The sequence below is a fragment of the Rhamphochromis longiceps genome, linkage group LG3 (genome assembly GCF_057381845.1).
Source record: "Rhamphochromis longiceps isolate RC_006_pf linkage group LG3, R_longiceps_female_GT1.1, whole genome shotgun sequence".
Taxonomy (NCBI): Eukaryota; Metazoa; Chordata; class Actinopteri; order Cichliformes; family Cichlidae; genus Rhamphochromis; species Rhamphochromis longiceps.
This window is the reverse complement of record NC_140559.1, coordinates 8,410,400-8,429,585: the sequence shown is the minus strand read 5'-3', so window position 1 is coordinate 8,429,585 and position 19,186 is coordinate 8,410,400. Positions and strand designations below refer to the sequence as shown.

The following is a 19,186-nucleotide window of genomic DNA, read 5'->3' as shown; positions in this document are numbered from 1 at the left end:
GATGCATCCCTACTCCAACACACCTGAAAAACAAGTATGCATCTAAAAGCTGCAGAAGCTCTCTGGGCTGGAGTGGTGGGGCGGCTCCGCTGTGTGGGACACCGAGGAGCAGCAGAGCTCTGCTGCTTAAAGGAAAAAGAGCCACTGTCCTACCTTCACACAGTGCCACCACGTTCATAGGTGACAGGTTTTAACCCGAGTTTGCTGAAGTCTAAATGGACAACGCACAGAATAAACATCATCCTAAGTGCCTGCGACCTCTGAGCCTGCTGCAGCGTCTCAGGTCTAATAGTTGTGCACCCTGCTCGAGGTCTCTTACGGTGTGTCGGGACATTAGCACAGCACCACTAAGAATTATTGCAAACATGAAAACGGAGAAGCTCGACATAATGTTCTGGCAGAGACGCAGCCAAGCAGCACAAAACATCAGAAACAGGTTTTACTCATCGTGCAGTCATTACAAGGAGCGTGTGGCAGTTTCTGAGGACGTTTTCAAGTCTCACTGGAAATCAGCCACAGAGAGGGGGCGCTACATTCTTCTCATGGGATTAATACAGCCCTAGATCAGGGTCGCCCTGCTATTCAGCAGCAAGCCGCCCCTGTTACACCTGTGAACATCCAGGCTTTGGACACTGAAACGGTGGAGGAGCACAAATACCTGGGTGTTCACTTCAATAACAAACTGGACTGGTCCACAAACACAAATGCACTTTACAAAAAGGGCCTACGTCGTCTCCACCTGCAGAGATCCTTGGGGGTGAACAGGACACTGTGGTGGCGTCTGCTGTTTTCTGTGCTGTGGTCTGCTGGAGCGGCAGAGAGGGACAGGGGGACCTCAACAAACTGGTCAGGAGGGCCAGCTCTGTCCTGGACCGCCCGCTGAAGTCCATCGAGGAGGAGAGGCTGTTGTCTAAGCTAACACCCATCATGGACAACACCTCCCTGCATGAGACTGAACACCGAGCTGCTCGATCAGCAGTGGACTTTCACACCCACAGTGCAGGAAGCAGCGCTGCCACAGGTCGTTCTTACAGCAGCTGTCAGACTCTGTCACACACAGTTATCTTACTCAGCAGCTGCTTTGTTCACTGCACATTTCATGTTTCTGTGCATCGTTACCTGTTTGTACAGACTGCAGTTGCTTATGTCTATAGGACCACTCTGAGGCTTCCTTTTATATTTTATATTCCCTTTGCTTCAAGAGCTGTGTAACACCCAAACCTCTCATCCATGGGATAATAAAGGTCTATTCTATTCTATTCTATTCTATTCTATTCAGGAAGTCTGCTTTGAAAAACTAACAAAACGGCAGGAACAGAGGGAGCTGAGTTACTTTGTATGACAAACTGTTCCTGTGCCTACGTTTGTTCTACCTGTGGAAGAAAATGAAACAAAGAGCTGGAACAAAGAGAGCCGATCCTGCAGCTCAGAGGAGACACAAGCATGAGAACTACCTCTAAATCCTCTACAGACAAACCTGCCTTTATTTGGCACCTTCCCAGCATTACTGATCATTGGTTCAACGCTCTATGTGCTATTCATCCAGGCTTTATGGCAAAAGTAAAGTAAATAACACAGGTTGTGCTGTTCGTTTCTTCAGAAAGCTGAGTTATCATTTTAAAGCAGCGTTGGGACAGTCAAATGTTATAAACGTGTTGAAATAACTGATGTCTCCAAATCTGCCCTTCCACACAACGCTGTTTCTGTCCACAGGTCGGGTGAAATTTCAGCGTGTCACACAGTACCGTGGCCGTTTTAAACTGTGGAGCTAATTACTGTGAGCCCAGGAGCACAAACAAGTTATATTTAGCCAGCCTGCAGACTGGAAGTCCTCAGGAGATACAGTTACTTCTGCAGGACATATCGCAGCAACATGTGGTCACCCGTGCTGGGCCGAGCGGGTAACCCACCTCTGCATTTGTTAGCACAGAACCCGCTGCAGTCTGAAGCCTGTCTCCATGGCAGCAGCAGACATGGAAACATTGTAACACGCGGTCTTTCTCTGAGAAGGTTGACTCTGTTCACCTGGACAGTCTGACTGCAGGTTTCCAACCTTCTCAACAGGAGCTGAACCAGCAGCACTGATGAACAACAGGCAGCTTATGATCATTAGTACGCAAACTGTCACAGCCGCTGATCCTTGCATGAGTCCACAGAGAGGTGGGGAATCCCTCCAATCACAGCATTGTAGAGCTGTGATTGGAGGGATTTCTTCTCTGTTATTGTGGCACCATTCCTGTAACAGAGGCCCCGCCTCCATTCAGAGGTGTAAATGGCCTGCTTGACTCAAACCAGAGCGCTCCCTCTACACTACAGCACACTGACAGTGTGTGTGCTGGGCCTTGTATAGACAGTCCCATCTCTATTATTAAATGGTGGCTCCTTGGTGCTGCTCACTCCACCATCCACACACAGCCTGGCAGTACAGACTGTGCTGGTTAAACTCTCGCCTCACTGTATTCTGACTAAGCATAATTAATCACATGAATCATGGCTCTGTAACCATGACAGTGTTGGTGACACGTTTCTGTCACACACACATCTGCTGCACATCTGCAGACACATTCAGACAGAATCATGTTCATTTTTCATTCAGCACATTAATGAATGAATATCTTGATTTTCTCTGTGATTAACAATCCAGACGTGTAAGCATCTGGATGAGCTCTGCTGCAGCCCTGGGTATTTTAAACAGGAGAGGCTGGGTGTGTCTCAGATGGTTGAACTTTAACCTCAGTCCCACGTTCCTGCCTGTCCTTGCTGCTGAATGCCATCGATAAGATGACTCACAGAGGTTGGTCTGATGTTTAGATCAGAGTTTGAACTCTCCTCTTTAGAAGTATCCCAACTACAAACATGCCAAACCAGTGAGCGTTTGTTATCTACCCTGAGCCCAGTTCCTTATGTGCACCTGTTCAGTGAAGGTGATTCTTACTCAGTACATTAGTAACACTGTGACATATCAAATGTATTATAAAGTGTCACTTAAAAATATGCACACGTCTATTTTGCTTTGTCACTTATGCGCTCAGTCCTGTTGCACGTTTCCAAAGACATCGTCCCAGCCCTGATATAACTCCACCTGAACAGCTGAGATACACATCCACCCACATCCACCCACATCCACAGAGTCACTGTGGTCTGATTCACTCTAATTTGCACGGCTGCAGTAAAAACCAGCTTTGTTCTCAGCCTGAACTCTCGTGGAGTCTATTTAAGTAGTCTGGAGGAACAGTTTACATGCATCTTGAAGGACATTCAGAATTTGGATGTTGGATCCTTTTTGTTCCAGTCGAGATATTCATGCATCCCTAACATACTGTCAGCCTGCAGAGCGAGAGCGAAGCGCTCTAATAGGGTGATATGGTACTACAAGGTCATTAAGATAAGATGGGGCCTGATTATTTAAGACCTTGTATGTGAGGAGCAGGATTTTGAATTCTGGATTTAACAGGAAGCCAAAACAGGAGAAATCTGCTCTCTCTTTCTAGTCCCTCTCAGGACTCTTGCTGCAGCATTTTGGATCAGCTGAAGGCTTTCAGGGAGTTTTTAGGACATCCTGATAATAATGAATTACCGTTCAGCCTGTGTCAGACGGCCGGTGTTCAGCGGCTGAAAAGTGCGTCAGCCCACTGGGGAAATGCTCGATTACCAGTCAAGCCTGGATGGACACGTAACCAAACAAACATGGAGGCCGAGGAAACTAAAAGAACTACACAAACAGAAACTACATAACATTTTTTAAAAAGAACATTAAATAAATAACAAAAGCTCTGAAAAATACATGAAAAGCAACCTTAACAGTAAAATGTAACTGTATATTAGAGGCACAGCCTTTAGAAGCATTAGTCTCTACATCACACTTATGAAAGGCTCCATAATCATTGTAACTGGATGTAACGTAACACGGACCAGTCTGACTGAAGCAAACATAAACATGAAGGCCAGCTGAGTCCCTGCAGGACGAGCGTTCAGGAGAAACGGCTCTTAATAATGTTCAGCCTGCTCAGACTAATGCAGAGGGCTGGTACCCTGAGTCCTGACTGAGGCTGTGGCTCGTCTCTGGTTTCTGGCTCCTGTGTTACACTGTTGGCCGGTGCTGAGGGAGGTTTTATTGCCCTCTAACAGCAGATATCCAAAGTTCAAGTTGCCAGCAGACCATCAGCAGTTACTCATGCACTCTGTGACCCCGGCTCCTTTCTGCAGAGGTTAACCAGGTCTCTTAATAAGATGCTACAGTATTCTCACATCATGGTGTACTCACAGCTGCTCTGTAAAACTCTGACTTCTGGCTTCTCGTCTATGAATTCAAATGTGCTAAAAGTCCTGTAGCACATTGTTGAGACAACACACGAATGAAAACAAGGCAAAGGACAAATGTCATATTTCTCCAGCCTAAGACGAGTTGATCCTTTCTAGGATCTCTATTAGCATCAACCTTTTCTTACTCAGGCCGAGGTTGTTTGGGAACACGACCTACCCACAGCTGACCAGTATTTACTTACCGTGTCACACATTCATGACACAAACAGCACATCCATGTTTGTCATGAGGCGTGGCATCCACAGTTAGCACACTCGTGTGTGTGTGACATTAGTATGGATGAACAATGAAGAACTAATCTTTTTTAGATGTCTTTGGTACGCAGCTGTAGCTCAGGTGGTAGCTCACCTGCCTGTCGTCACTCCTGGATTCCTGGAAGCACCCAGCTGGAACTCCACCTGCAACCTGTGCTACGCTCCTCTCGTTGCCCTTCGTGCATATGACCTGTGCACGATAAAGTTTTCTTAAATATCAGCTTGTTTTCTCCTCTGAGTTTGCTTTTGGGTGCGCTCACACATACTTGTGACACAAGCAGTGTTTGAAGCACCTGACATACACGGCTCTGATGGTCACTGGTGTCGCTACAGGAGATAAGAATGTGGAGAGTTTGGAAGATTGAGCAACCCAGGAAATGCCCAAGGTCAAAGGTCGTCTTCTCCTGGAGTGGGAAGAGATGGTAAGTTTTCCTGAGGATGGAGAAGTTCAAAAGGAGACGAGAACAAAGACAGCAGATATTTGTTGAGTGATTTCGCCCTCTGCATGCATACAGACACATCTCTCTTTTCAACAACAAAAAAATAGCTGCTAACGGTTAGGAAGGACAAATAATTCCAGCTTTCAGTGAGTCATTAATATATTTCTTCATTTGTTCCCTCTTAGGTTTTGACAAACTGTAAAGTGACAGGAAGTGGATCACCCAGGAGCACATGTAGTCTCTGTGGATCCTTACAGAAGGCATCAGTGAGGTGCCCCTGAGAAGAGGATGTACACACTGAAAATACTGGTGATGCCAACACAAAGTCCAGGGTGGGGCCGTGGATAAGAAGCAGACGTGTGTGAGATATACTCACAGTGGTTTCCTGAGAGAAGGATGGAGGTGAGCTCAGTGGAAAGACGCCAACCATCCAAAGCAGAGCCTGGCAGAGGCTCCGTGAGAGAAACTGGTGTATCGCTGGATTAGTGTCAGTTAAATTCTGCAGCAGAGCGTGGAGTTGAACTGAGTTACTTCCACAACAAACATAGTGTGTTAACACGATGCACCCTGTCAGCGTCCCTACTGCGGCCCTTCATCTGCCGACCGTGCCCTGTTTGTCCACAGGAACAGTACTCACGAGCTTGTTTTATTTCATGTGATAATGTAATATGATGGACACATGCTGCCTGTATTCATTCATCTCCATGCGTGTTGTGGGCGTGGCCAGTGGCTGTGCTGGGTTGTATCCATTGAAGGCAGGTGATTGATCTGGTGTGCTTATCGCCCACAAACACTGCTGTGATATTTGTCTGTGTGCAGCTGCGACATGCTGCAGCCTAAAGGCAGAGTTGTGTTGCTGAGGCCGGAGTGATGACTGGCCGTCTGCTTACAGGGTGGCGGCGCGTGTGAAGTGTAACTGACTTGTGGCATCGCTGGCTCTGGACTCTGTGTTTTCTGCCTTTTGGACACTGGACTGTTTTATCCTTTCGTTGTTATCGTTGTACTGATAAATTATTCTTTAGAATTTTATTGTGTGTGTTACAATAACCTATTTGTTTCAACACCAGTCTGTTAAAAGCACAGCTGAGCTGTAAAGTTGTGTTTTAGCCTAAACGAATCACTTGGACAAAAGAAAAATGTGTGATGTTCAAAGAAGAAGGAGGATTTGAAGTGAAGCAGCTCATGAAACGCTGGAGATGGTCTGTGCTTGCTGGTGTTAATCTCCATCATATGCTGATTTGTGGCTCTGTGACCACGTGACCCGACCTCCTCCTTCACTCCTGTCATTATTACTACTGTGGAAAAATCAGAGAGTCAGTTCAATACAACGTGTCTCAAAAGGTGAAGCAGACACAAAGATATCGAAGAGCAACAGAAAAAGCAAAGTTCAGAGTCAGAGAGACTTTATTTAAATAACATATTTTTAATTTGTTAATCCCAGAGGAAACTGAGTTGTCATAGTAACAAATATACATCAAACACTCATATATGAAGTGAGTGTAGAAACAGAGACACTGATAGATATGAAGATCTATAGATAAATGGGCATAAATATAAAAGGAGAACAGTGGCAGGGTGCAGTTTGTTAACAGGTAACCAAACCCAGTTACTGACAACTACCCGTCTGAGAGGCTTTTAAGACCTCAGTCAGAGCTGTAACCACAGAGCTTGAACATGAAGTTCAAAGCAGGTTTGACCTCGACTGTCATTAGAAATACAGCTTTGTGGCTGCATTGGTTCACAGACTGAGAACCAGACAGTGGTTAATGTCTCTGCTCCTTTTTAGCCTACATGCTTCAGCCTACATGTGGCGATGAGCTGGAATGTCTGGAGCGCTTTGGTGACATCGGAGTCTGTCTGTCAGACTCAGACTATCTCTGCATAAAGGACGACGAAATCTTGTCCGACTCCATCTCTTGCATCTCCTGTCAGACACCAAATGTGAGCTCAGATTTGCGACTTGAGCTTCGCTGAGAAAAGCTGTGTGGAATTATCGATGACACGTCACCAGGTGAGGGATCTGCCCCCAAACCCCACAGAAGATGGTCCCGCGGAGCACGATGAAAAGAAATACGTCGAGTTGGACTCAGTGGATGTGAAAACAGACCGACGCGTTTGTGAGACAAACCAAATGTCTGTGATTGTTTCCGACAGCGGAGCTGGAGCTCCGTGCGCAACGGGACGCAAACCCGAGGGCGACACTAAGACAGAGAATGGCACAGTTGGGAAACATGGAGATGGTGTTAAGCACCAGCACGCTGACCCGTCACCGCCACCGATTCCTTTTTGTGCAAACGCAAAGTCGGAGCGTTTCCACGAGCAGCACGAGGTGTCCAACACGGAAAGCAGCGCAAGCCTGCAGCCGGACGTGGATTTGCGCGCTAGTGATAATTATCTCGGGGAGACAAGTGAGCAGGATGATTATGAAGTGGACGATGGTATAAGTTTGGTGCTTTCTGATGACTGCATTCCGTGCGCCACGGAGGACGAATCCCATTATATTACCACGCACGAGATCCAGCTCTCTGAACTTTCTGACCACGAGGAGGACTACGAACTCGGAGTGGGCTCTTCCACGAGCTGGGACGTTGAAGAAGACAACCGGGTTTACTCATTTGCCGATTACGCTTCTTTTGATGCCGGGGGCGCGGCGGGCGCGAGGGGGCACGGCCGCCAGCCTGGCTCTCAGGGCGCAGCAGCAACAGTCAGCACTCTGCTGGAAAGTGATCCGCGCGAAGCGGCCAAATTCACCAGCTCAGATGAGAGTGTGTCAAAGCCCGAGCAGCAACGCTGCAGTGGCAACAGTGGCGGACAGATTCACCTGTCAATCAGAACCACCTCTCGAGCTATAAATGACCCCAGCAACATCCAAGAACAGGAAAAGATTCTCTATCATGCCAGGCGCTCCGGAGATGTGAGTCGCTATGTGTTTAGGGGAGTTGATGGGAAGGCAGAGACCTTGTGTGACACGGCGAAGTGTTTGGTAGCAGCGCCCGGGCGCGTACACTTTGGCGGCAAATTAAGGGGGAAAGAAGTCCCCGAATATTCAAGCGGCACGTCCAGTGCTGTCAGCGAGCTGGACGACGCTGACAAGGAGGTGCGCACTCTGACAGCCAGAGCCTTCAAGAGCCTGGCGTATCCTTACTTTGATGCCATTCATTTCAGCACCTCCAGCGAGTCCTCTGCATCAGAGCATGCCGTGGGGATAAACAGGTGGTCCACGTTTGTGGACCTGAAATATGGTAACATGAATGTGGACCAAAGTCTTGTGTCTCATCAAAGCTCAGCGGCCTCGTTTCAAATCGCCAAGAGCATAGACAAAAGGGGTTATAAGGGCATCATCAAAGCGCCCGCCAGCGAGACATTACCTCCCCACAGCGCAGCGTCATCTACAAAGAAAATAGAGCTGATGGGGAAATTTGGTCAGGGCCACAGCGGCGTCATAAGGCTGACAGAGACGCTGAATTTTCGTTGCAACGTTAAATCGGGAATTCCTGCGGGAGAACCACGCACTAACTTTGCAGGATCACGTTCCACGGATGAAGTTACCAACGCAAGCCAGAGCAGGGGGGGCGGCAAGCCGCCCTCTAAAACCATGGAAGACACGCACAAGAAGGCCGTGTTTGCTTCGAGTCTCATCAAAAATGTCATTTCTAAGAAAATGCAGTTCGAGCAGGAGCGCAAGATGGAGAGAGGCGAAATAAGCGAGCCGCAGCAGACGCCCTCTCCCAGCTTTCTGCGCCAGGAAAGCGACGACGTCAGAGCGAAGCACAACTCCAAGCTTTCCGACAGCAGCTCGGACTACAGCATAATGCGCGTGAATGAGTTAGGGGACATAGCGGATGCCAAGAGCGACTCTCGGAAGCAACAAACTGGAGTTGATACTAAAAAAGGCGCAGTGGACTCATCCAGAAGCACGCTGCATCGCAGCCAAAATAGCGCGTTCAGATGCTGGAAGGATGACGAGCTAGAATTTCAAAAGGATCCTGAAAACGATCAAACACCAGAGGACACGCTGGCCGAGGGGAGTCTGTACTCGGCGGGCAGCAGCAAACTGAAGAAAATGGCTCATTTATTTGTGCCAAATATCCAAATGCTGCCGAACGAAGGCGAAGCCACGCAGCAGAGCAGGAATTATTCTACGTGTGGACACGGACGTGGAGCCAAAGTACGCTCTGTCGCAGACTCTGCGACCACATCCAAATCTCCAGAACTTCAAATTAACTTGAGGCGCGTCAAAGACGATAGCACCGAGCCGTGCGCCGTCTCCAAACTGCGCGCTCCTAATTTAGGCTGCAACATCATCCGAACAGATCACGCCAAATCCCACGCGCTTGCTACAGCTTTGAAGGGTGACTTTTCAGATAAAGTTCCACATTTCATGGTCCGAGACATTCGAGACAATAAGGGGAAGCTGCAGACTCCCATTTACCAAGTGAGAGACGTGCGTAAGCTGGTTAAAAGTTCGTATCACTTCGTTTCTTTGGATAACAACGAGAATAAAGCCCACAGCGCCTCCGCTGACAGACATCCAGAGCAAAACAAGCAAGTGCCCAATCAAAGCTTCAATACTGTGTCGCCTATAGTGATCAAGTGCCAGTCTGTGAACACGAGCAGTAACGGAAAACAATGTGGAAACCTTCACGGGGCTAAACAGGAGTCACCTGACGTGGACAGATCGTCTCCAGAGGGCGTCAAAAACGCATCAAGGGCAACAGGGAGCGCATCTCTGGGCCCCTCAAATAATGCCTCGCAGGGAAACACCGACCGAAGTGAAAGCAGAATATCTACAAAGAGGCAAGAAAAAGTATCGGACATCACTGATAAAAAGCCCGAGTCACAGGTGCCAAACCAGGCGGCTCTGCAAAAACTGCAGGCTGCCGTGAAAACCATGGAGCAGCTCTATGTATTTGAAAAGAACGAGTGGAAGAGGAAGAACGAGGCTCGGCCGCTGACAGACAGCCACCTGCTTTCACTGATAGCGTGTGAGGAGCATCCAGGACACGGAGAGGAGACTGCATGGACGCCCAGCGCAGACAAGTCTGCCAGAAGAAACTCCCAGTCCAGCGCAGACAAGCCCCCAGCAGGACGAGCAGGTGACAGCCTGCTGAAGCAGGAGCAGAAAGACCCACTCAAACCCCGCCCCACATCAGTGGGCTGTGATGACAGGCCTAAGTCAGTGCAAGCCCCCAGCAGTGTCAAGGCCTCCAGAACTTCAAAGACATCCCAACCGAACACCGTCACACAAACACCTTTCAGCACCAAAACCTTCGTCCCCAAACCGCCCGCATCATTCAGCATCTGTGAGAGACGGTCAGCTGGGAACGAAGACGCCGACGTGAAGGAGGCCGACGGGTTTGCACACGAGTTTTCAACTGACAGTGAGAACTACCTCGCTATTCCAGTCAAGTCTCAGCCCAGCAAAGGCAAACAGCCACCTGATAAAGCGTCCGTCTACACGTTCACCCGGTCACATCCAGCCACACCTTCAGGACACCTGGAACCTGGGCTCAGAGGGCACGAGGAGCACACAGCTAGTTACTCACCAGAGATCCCCTCAGCTACTATCTACCACTCTCTGCCACTCGGGATGCCCGCCAATCAGCCACAGGTCTACTGCTTCTCTCCAGCAATCACCCCGGCTCCCACCCTGGACCCGTTCCAGGCCACCCAGAGGAAAATGCTGCTGGATCCCAGCACTGGCAACTACTACCTGGTAGACACACCAGTGCAGCCTGCCACCAAGCGTCTCTTTGATCCAGAAACGGGTCAATATGTGGATGTGCCTATGCCACAGCCTCCCATGACACCTGTGCCCATGCCCATCTCACCTTTAGCCCTCAGTTCTGGCATTTACGGCCACACGTACATGATCTACCCGGGTCTCGTGCCGACGCCGTCAGTGATACCTGCCAGGGCGCTGCTACAGTCGCAGATGTCGGTGCAGGCAGAGGTGGACAGCAGCGATAAAAGCTCCTCGCAGCAGACCGAGGGCATGCACGTGGAGAGTCCTTTCTACATGTCCACCGGAAAGTCTTCCCAGGTAGCCTCAGGTGTTCAGGCTGCTGCTAACAGGCCACAGCAGGGCCTCTCTAGCATCAAGCAGCCTGTCATCAGCATCAGCTCCCAGCAGGGGCCCCGGATCATCGCCCCCCCCTCATTTGACGGGACGACTATGAGCTTCATGGTGGAGCACCGATGAACAGCAGGTCGTCTGGACAGGTGAGTATCTGACTGCTTCCCTTTTACCGAAGCATGTCTGAGGGCGCAGTGGAGAGTTTTACATAACTAATCTCAGAGGAACCATTTATTTATAGGATACACTGAAATATAATGTAGCCTAAAAGCTGCAAACTGCAAACTATGGAGACAGTAAGTCAGTGAAATGATCCGTGCAGTAGTTCTGAAAACATGGTGACAACAAAAGGAGGAGACAGAGGCTCACAGCACATCACATGTAGTTACTGCAGCTGATTTTATGGATGAGTTATCAAACATGTTTCTGCACACCATCGTGATCCACACTGTTCTCACCTGTCCGTGCTCGCAGAACAACGAGGGCGTCTCATTGCCAGCCTGAGGAAAAGAAAATAAGAATAAAAACTATAAATCAGAAAACAATATGGGGACTGTTTCACGCTTTAATGAATGTTTGCATTTCCTAAAAATGATGCTGACACCACACGTTTCACTTAATGCATGAAGTCAGTGATCTAACAGGATGCTGTGCATCATATCTAACAGAAGAAGAAGAGATGTGGAGTGACTGTAAAGCAGCTGCAGCTAACTAACACTGATAGATATCCTGTAAAATGCGATATCACAGCAGAGATGTGGTTGGATCAGCTGTGTGTGTGCAGCCAGAGTGAAAGGTCAGGCAGGCATTCATGTGAGGATGGAAAAGCTTCAGCTGCTGCTGGGTATCAGCAGCCGGGCTGGCACATCCTGCAGGCTCAGGCTCTTTTTATAGGAGCAGCAGGGTGAGGTTCACGTGGCTCTGACGGCTGAGCGGTACAGTCAGGGGACATTTGGAGTTCCCCTCCAGGGTCTGACCCACATACTGGAGCGCTCACTAACGTTTTTAACGTAAACAGATAGTGTGCGGTGGAAAGGCACTCGCTGTTCTACAGAATAGGAGGAAAGCTGTGCGACAAATGTACAAAACTGTTGACGTGTGCTTAAGACTCTGACGTGTGTTTCTTTGTGTCCCCACAGGGCCGAGCTGTAAGCTGGACGGTGTGGACACACTCACACAGGAGCTGAATGAGCCGAATCATGTGTAGAAACCAAACTGTGAGGTTGTGAAATCGATGAATAGTTACTCTTGTCCAGCTGTTACACTTCCTGAACTTTGCAGATGTGCGTGACATGAAGTTATGAGACGTTATGTTCAAACTGAGGTTGCTGTTTGTGGTTGCACATTGGAGTTTGTGCAGTGGGTCTGCTGGACAGTCCGTTTTCTTCTGTTGGAAACATGACAGGTTACAGAGCTGGAGCTTTGCTGAGGGTTTTTCTGCTGACTGTTTTACTGTGACGTGTTTAGTGTCCTGTTACAGATATACAGCAGAAGCATCAAACATACGTTTCTACCCAAGCTGATAATATTTTATACTTTTGTACCTGACTCTCAGCTTTGCTGCTGCACTGTTATCAGAAAAAGAGTCGAACAGTTTCCTCTCGTGCCTCACAAACACGACGTCTGTGTTTGTGTATTTGTGGAGGATAAACCACCTCTGAGTTCATTCAGTCTTAAGAGTGGACACTGCTGTTTCTTAGAGCTCCATGGTCCCGATGCTACAGTGTTGCTGTCTTCTCCTGGGGATTTGATCAGATTTGGTTCGTGTCATGTTTCTGGTTGTGCATGATTTGTCTTTCTTTTTTTAAACTTTTGCATAAAGTAGGAAATGTTTTCTATAAGTGTGAAAGCATTTCTGCACAGCAGGGACTCTGCTGCCTCAGAGCAGAGTCTCTGCTGCGCACAGTAAATGTTGAAGGTAGATGAAGGTGGTGGACAGACGGGAGCGTGGGAATAAAGAGGACCCGTGGATGAAACGATAAATGTGCAAAAACAACGAGGATGACTGTAGCTGTTTGCACAGCTACAGTGTCAGGTTCACTTTTACTGTGAAAACTGAATAAACAGGAAAACTCTGACTGACTCAGTTTATAACAACTAACAGTGTCACAGTTATGTTTCACGTGTTTAAATGCTATGTTTGCAAAGATAAGATGTTTACGTTGATTAGTGGATGCTAAAGGGGAAAGCGAGACGTGGAATAATTAAAGACATGAAAACTATTACAAATACTAACGTTTCTAAAGCTTCCTTGTTGTTACAGGACATAACTGTAGAATAATGTTCCCGTCCTGAGAGCGGAGGACATTTATGGATGTGCAGTAAAATCAGATTAATGGGTCTGTCTCTCTGAAGGCAGTAAAACCAAACAACACGTTTTGGTAAAAATAAAAGTACAAATTGTGATCAGATGCTGTTACTGATGAAAGCAGCGATGTTTCCATGAAACCAGAGTGAAAGTAAATGTATCTGTGTCGGTTTTATGAAATCTGCTTCACTTTGTTAGTACGGCCGGTAGAGGGCAGCACTGCATCTTAACGCGAGCTTGTGACGCGCATAAAAAACGTCACAAATGCGCCAAACAAAGCGTGGACTCGAGGTGAGCCGCTCGTTCGTCTGTTCGTCGGTGCCAGGCTAACTGACCCGTTTTAGCCCACATTACAAAGTCATTTAAATGCCGCCAACGCGGCTCCTGCACGCCAGCAGCGCAGACATGACCACAGCGGTGTGTTCACAGACGGCTGACGACACCACGGGAAAGCCAGCTTCGGCGGAGGAAGACCAAAGCGAGAAGGCTGTGAGCAGTCCCGGAGACCCGGAAGACCCGGTTCTGTCCAAGAGGCAGAGGAAGAAACTGCTGAAGCAGCAGAAGTGGGAGGAAGAGCGCGAGCAGCGGAAGTAAGCTGTGGCGCGAAACACGCAGAGAAGTCACGGTGTTCTGGGAATCCATCCTACCCGTTGTTTCTACGCATGCGCACAACATGAAATTCAGTGGCGAACCTACCTTTGTGAATATAAGCTACAAACATACTCTGACGGGTAAAATTAATTGCCAGAGCGTCCTACCTTTGTAAATGTGAGCTAGAAGCATCATTTTACAGTAAGAATTCAGTGGCACGTCATCTTACCTTTGTTAATATCACCTAGAAAAATACTCTTGACAGGTGAAATTACGTGCCAAACCATGCTACCTTTGTGAATGTGACCTACAAGCACACTTTAACGGGTAAAATGAAGAGGCAAACCGTCCTGGCTTTATGAATGTGAGCTACAAGCACACTCTGATGGGCACAGTTAAACTGTCATACCTACTTACATTTGTGCTGGAATTACTGTGTGACAGCAGAAATGTGCATAAACTACTTACAGTAGGACGTTTTGCCAGAACAACGGCCTCCACGGGCCTGCTGAGCTGTTACACTGTGATCCACTGTGAGATGAATGTGCATGCGCACAAACAGGCGTGAGATTGAAAGCTCGTGCTGACCTTTGTCTCACACACCTCGCGTCCTTCAGTGTGTGTGAGACTGTCAAACAAAAGGATGCTGCTGCAGGACACCTTTATGTCACATTTCTCTCCATCCTTCCTCCAGTCCAAATATCCTCCCCTCTAAATCAGTATAGTTAATAATGGCACCAATGATCCAGTAATGAATTAGTTATCAGGTAAAACACAGACTGGCTCAGTGACCATCGGCTCTGACCCACTCTGTCCTGATGTGGAGGTTTGAGCTTCCCACAGTGGACCCAGTGTTCAGTCCATGCAGACCAAGCCCACACACGTGCTGAACATCATCCTCGCTTTCATGGCAGGCAGAGGCGAAAGGAGAGGAAGCAGCAGCGTCGCCTGCAGAGGCAGAATCACCAGGAGGGCGGGGAGGTCCAGAGCGCCCGCAAACGTGCGCGCAGAGAGGCCACGCCCAGCTCTCTGAGGCTGGTGGTGGACTGCAGCTTCGACAGCCTCATGCTGATTAAGGTAACCGGGTCAGCGGTGTAGGCGCTGCGACTGTGCTCCCAGAGTTCCCAACACACTGTCTGTTTCTTCAGGACGTGCGCAAACTTCACAAACAGATCCAGAGGTGCTACGCAGAGAACAGACGGGCCTCGCATCCAGTGCAGGTTGGTGCCGAGCACGTGACGATGATAACGATGTTACTGCGTTTGTTTTTGTGATGACGTTCTCAGTTGCTCGGAGCAGCCCGTGGACTCGTGTGAAGGACACGAGCTCGTGCTTGTATCTGCACGTGAGGACCAAACCCCCCCCACTGACCTGGCTTCAGTTTCACATGCACAGCATGAAGTTCACGGGTGGATCTGTGGCGTGTTTAGAGGGTGGTGAGATTCTGACACGTCTTTGAGCTGTTAGTGGTTACCTCCCTGTTTACCAACCACACGCTGTCCTAGCCTAGCTTATAAAATACTGTCCTAACTGTGCAGAGCTGAAAATACTTACAGTGCAGAAACTTTCCTCGAGCAATAAGAACACAGACGGCACTGAGGACGCTGCAGCCACGTGGCGTCAGGTAGCACATGTGCTCATGTTTACACACTAACAACCCTTCCTGGTCAAGACTTCTGACCACAGCTGAGCCAACATCTGGATGTGGATGTCGCTGCGACATGCTTTGCATCCTCTGGATGAGCTCCATGATGAGATGCTGAGCACTTGTTGGTCTCCATCCCAAACCGTCTCCACTGGCTTTGGGTCGAATATAAAATAAGAAGAGTAACAGGCAGTAATAACAGTTTTTCATGTGGCGTCAAACATCTTCTAACTCCTTCTCACGTGTCCAGTTTTACCTGACAAGCCTAGGAGGACAGCTGAGACAGAGCATGGACGAGAAGGACAAAGGCTGGGTGAACTGGAAGGTGAGCAGTCACACGTCCAACAGAGGTCTGGAACCTGCACAACGTTATGTCTGATTTCCAGTTTATTAAGTTCATGAAACGGTGGCGTCACCTGTAGTTCACACCCACAGGATGCTCAGGAGTCAGCGTCTGCCCTCACCACTTTATATCAGCTCCATCTGCACACGATTAACATGAGGCCCTGCTTCAGAGCAGGGAGCTCCAGGCCTCGAGGGGCCTGCAGGTTTTAGATCTCACCCTGGGTCAGCACACCTGACTCACATGAGTTCATTTCTCATGCTGAGGAGGTCATTTACACCTGCAGGACACTCGAGGCTGGAGTTGGACCCCTCTGACTAACATTTAAACTTGACATGAGATGGAGGGCTGTGACGATGCATGGATTTTATTCTAGATACCAAAACTCATGACCCAGGAAACATGAATTTGAAACGTTAGAATAAACATGAAGTAATACAAATTACAGTCCAGAATAAAAAGCTTGATGATTGGGTCCATGAGCCGCTCCGAGCTGACGATGACCACGCTGAAGATGCTGTGTTCAATGCCAGCAGTTTGTCACATTGATTGGTTGGATGCTGTGTGCTGTGCAGGACATACACATTAAAACGGAGCACTACACTGAGGTCGTGTCCCAGGAGCAGCTGGTCTACCTCACCTCCGACTCTCCCAACGTGCTGACGGAGCTGGATCCACAGAGGGCGTACGTCATCGGAGGCCTGGTGGACCACAACCACCACAAGGTGTGCTCGGCTCCAGACCCGCTGTAGCGTGTGGGCGTGGCTGCGCTGGCTAACCTGTCGGGCTTTGTTTGCAGGGACTCACCTTTGAAAGGGCCACAGAGCTGGGCATCAGCCACGCCCAGCTTCCTCTGAGGAGCTTCGTCAAGATGAACAGTCGGAAGGTTCTGGCTGTTAACCACGGTAAGGAGTGGGAGTGGCTTCACCCGCTGCTCTTACTCAAGTTTAATGTGCAGATATTTAAAGGATTATGTTTCCTGTATTGTGGCTCCTCCCTGCTTTAGCCCGCGGAGCGGGGAGGAGCCTCAGCTGCTGCCTCTGTGGTCTGAACGGCGCTCTCTCCTGCAGTGTTCGAGATCATCCTGGCGTATCTGGAGAAAGGCAGCTGGCAGGAGGCCTTCTTCACAGTCCTGCCTCAGAGGAAGGGGGTGGTAGCAGTCGGCCGGGACGCCACAGAGCCTCCGAAAAAAGACGACGAGACGGACTCTGATTCTGACTCTGACCCAGAAACTACAGTGCAGACGGAGCAGCGAGCTTAGCGTTGGCGCCGAGCGGACAATGCGTTTGTTTTTTTACGAGATGGTTTAAAGAAATTTCTGTTTGTTGAAAGTTTGAAGTATTTATTGAAAAGATTTCTCAGTTAATGTTCGAGACGTGGGCAGTGCAGCTGTTTGCTGTTGCAGCTGACAGATGCCACAGGGCGCGGTCCCCTCTTTACAGCCATCGATGATGATGATGCTTCAGTCTTCTACTGTTGGAGGACGAAGCACAGAAATGAATGTGAGCAACAAATAGATGATGACTTCCATTAAACGGGTCAAAGAGAGTTTGTTTTATTTTGTAACAAGCAGAAGGACGATGCATTTACATGATACGTGTTCAGGAGGTTCCCAAAGGTAACGGCTGTGATATGTTGAGTATAAATGTTAGTCTGGGTTGTAGGAAGTAAGCCTGGAAGCTGCAGTATCCATGGTAACGAGTAAATCTGACCCCAACCCAGAGGGGGGCGATGACCTCACCACAGACGCTCTAAGGAGCAGCAGACTGCAGCGTGTGAGAAGCTGCTGAGGGTTCAGACCTTTTCTTCTGTGGAGCTGCAGCAACACGATGCTGTGATAACTGTTTGCACTGCTGTGCACGGAGGAACAGCTGGGCCTCACCACTGACACGAGCACATTAGTTTTAATGACGTCCATGGTAGGAAGTAGGATCCCGCACAGTCTGCGTCAGGACTGTTTATCACGCCATCGATCTCTGCAGCCCGAGCTTCACATGAACGCCGACCCTGCAGTCTGTTCCAGCCTGCAGGTCCAAACGAATAGAAACACAGATGTTCTGGGTCAGTTTGGTCCTCTTTGCTGTAACGTGTTCGGTGCGTCTCAGCACACACTGGCAGCTTTGTTCAACCGTTTCTTTCACTCGGTCAAAGGCAGCAGGTGGCAGGAAGAGCTAATCACGTCTCTGTGCAGAGTCTGTTCCAGCCTGTACACGTCCTCCCCCACCTGGGGTCACTGCTGTGTGATCACTTTTCCTGGTAAAACATTTTTGCTGTCGTTTGAAATCGACTGAAAACAAAAGCAGTGACTTATTTACAGTTACGGACACAAACAGTCTAAAGATGGAGAACGTGTCAGAGCGATTCCCCGTGTGTGTGAAACAGATGTTTCTGTGCACGTGTTGCTGCAGGACATCACAGGTGAGTGTAAGACACAAGAAAAGGTGATCTGACAGGAAGTCCCGAGACAGAGTCTGTGTGCATGCCTCTCAGGCTGATCGGTTTTCTCATGGTTTCATTAGTGGCTGCATGTCGTGGCTGCTGTGGTAAAGCTATGAGGAGATGGGTTAGCAGGCAGAGGGTGCCACTGGACAGGCCTGACACATTCAGACCTGCAAGCAGCGTCATTCTATGGGCAGAAATCTGAAACTGAATTTGAATAAGTTAGATTTGAATTTGAATTCATGGCTTGAAAATGATCATCACTAAATTGAAATTGCATTTTATCCTTTAAAAATTCAGCTCTCGAATAATTTCAGTTTCACTTCTCACCGTTCAGTTTGGAATTTAAATTGATGGATTTAAATCCTTGTCGTCTTTTCCTCCTCAAGCTCATCTTAAGCTCTCAGAGGACCATATGACCCCAAACACAGCAGCTGCTACTCGTGGTCCCTCGGATATTTCTCTGAATAGAAACCAGAGCCTTTTGTAAGGTAAAGACCCTGAAGTAACACTGGTGTGTGAAGAAGAAACACCCAGTGCATCATGGGAATCCCCCAGCAGCCTATGTCTATTGCAGCATAACTAAGGGAGGATTCAGGGTCACCTGGTCCAGCCCTAACTATATGCTTTAGCAAAAAGGAAAGTTTGAAGCCTAATCTTAAAAGTAGAGATAGTGTCTGTCTCCTGAATCCAAACTGGAAGCTGGTTCAACAGAAGAGGGGCCTGAAAACTGAAGGCTCTGCCTCCCATTCTACTTTTAAATACTC

At 48.6% G+C, this 19,186-nt stretch overlaps 2 protein-coding genes across 2 annotated transcripts; both read left to right on the top strand.

The window, feature by feature from the left end:
- The first annotated feature begins 6,909 nt into the window (after positions 1 to 6,909).
- On the top strand, positions 6,910 to 13,350 carry lg3h4orf54 (linkage group 3 C4orf54 homolog). Its single transcript, XM_085388772.1, has 2 exons — positions 6,910 to 11,239; positions 12,233 to 13,350. Exon 1 carries the CDS (start codon positions 7,014 to 7,016, stop codon positions 11,217 to 11,219), a length of 4,206 nt encoding a protein of 1,401 aa, XP_085244898.1. The 5' UTR covers positions 6,910 to 7,013; the 3' UTR covers positions 11,220 to 11,239; positions 12,233 to 13,350.
- A 306-nt stretch (positions 13,351 to 13,656) lies between these two features.
- trmt10a (tRNA methyltransferase 10A) lies at positions 13,657 to 17,528 on the top strand. Its single transcript, XM_085389299.1, has 7 exons — positions 13,657 to 13,991; positions 14,907 to 15,069; positions 15,141 to 15,212; positions 15,888 to 15,962; positions 16,556 to 16,705; positions 16,780 to 16,885; positions 17,051 to 17,528. Exons 1-7 carry the CDS (start codon positions 13,768 to 13,770, stop codon positions 17,239 to 17,241), a joined length of 981 nt encoding a protein of 326 aa, XP_085245425.1. The 5' UTR covers positions 13,657 to 13,767; the 3' UTR covers positions 17,242 to 17,528.
- The last annotated feature ends 1,658 nt before the right edge of the window (positions 17,529 to 19,186 follow it).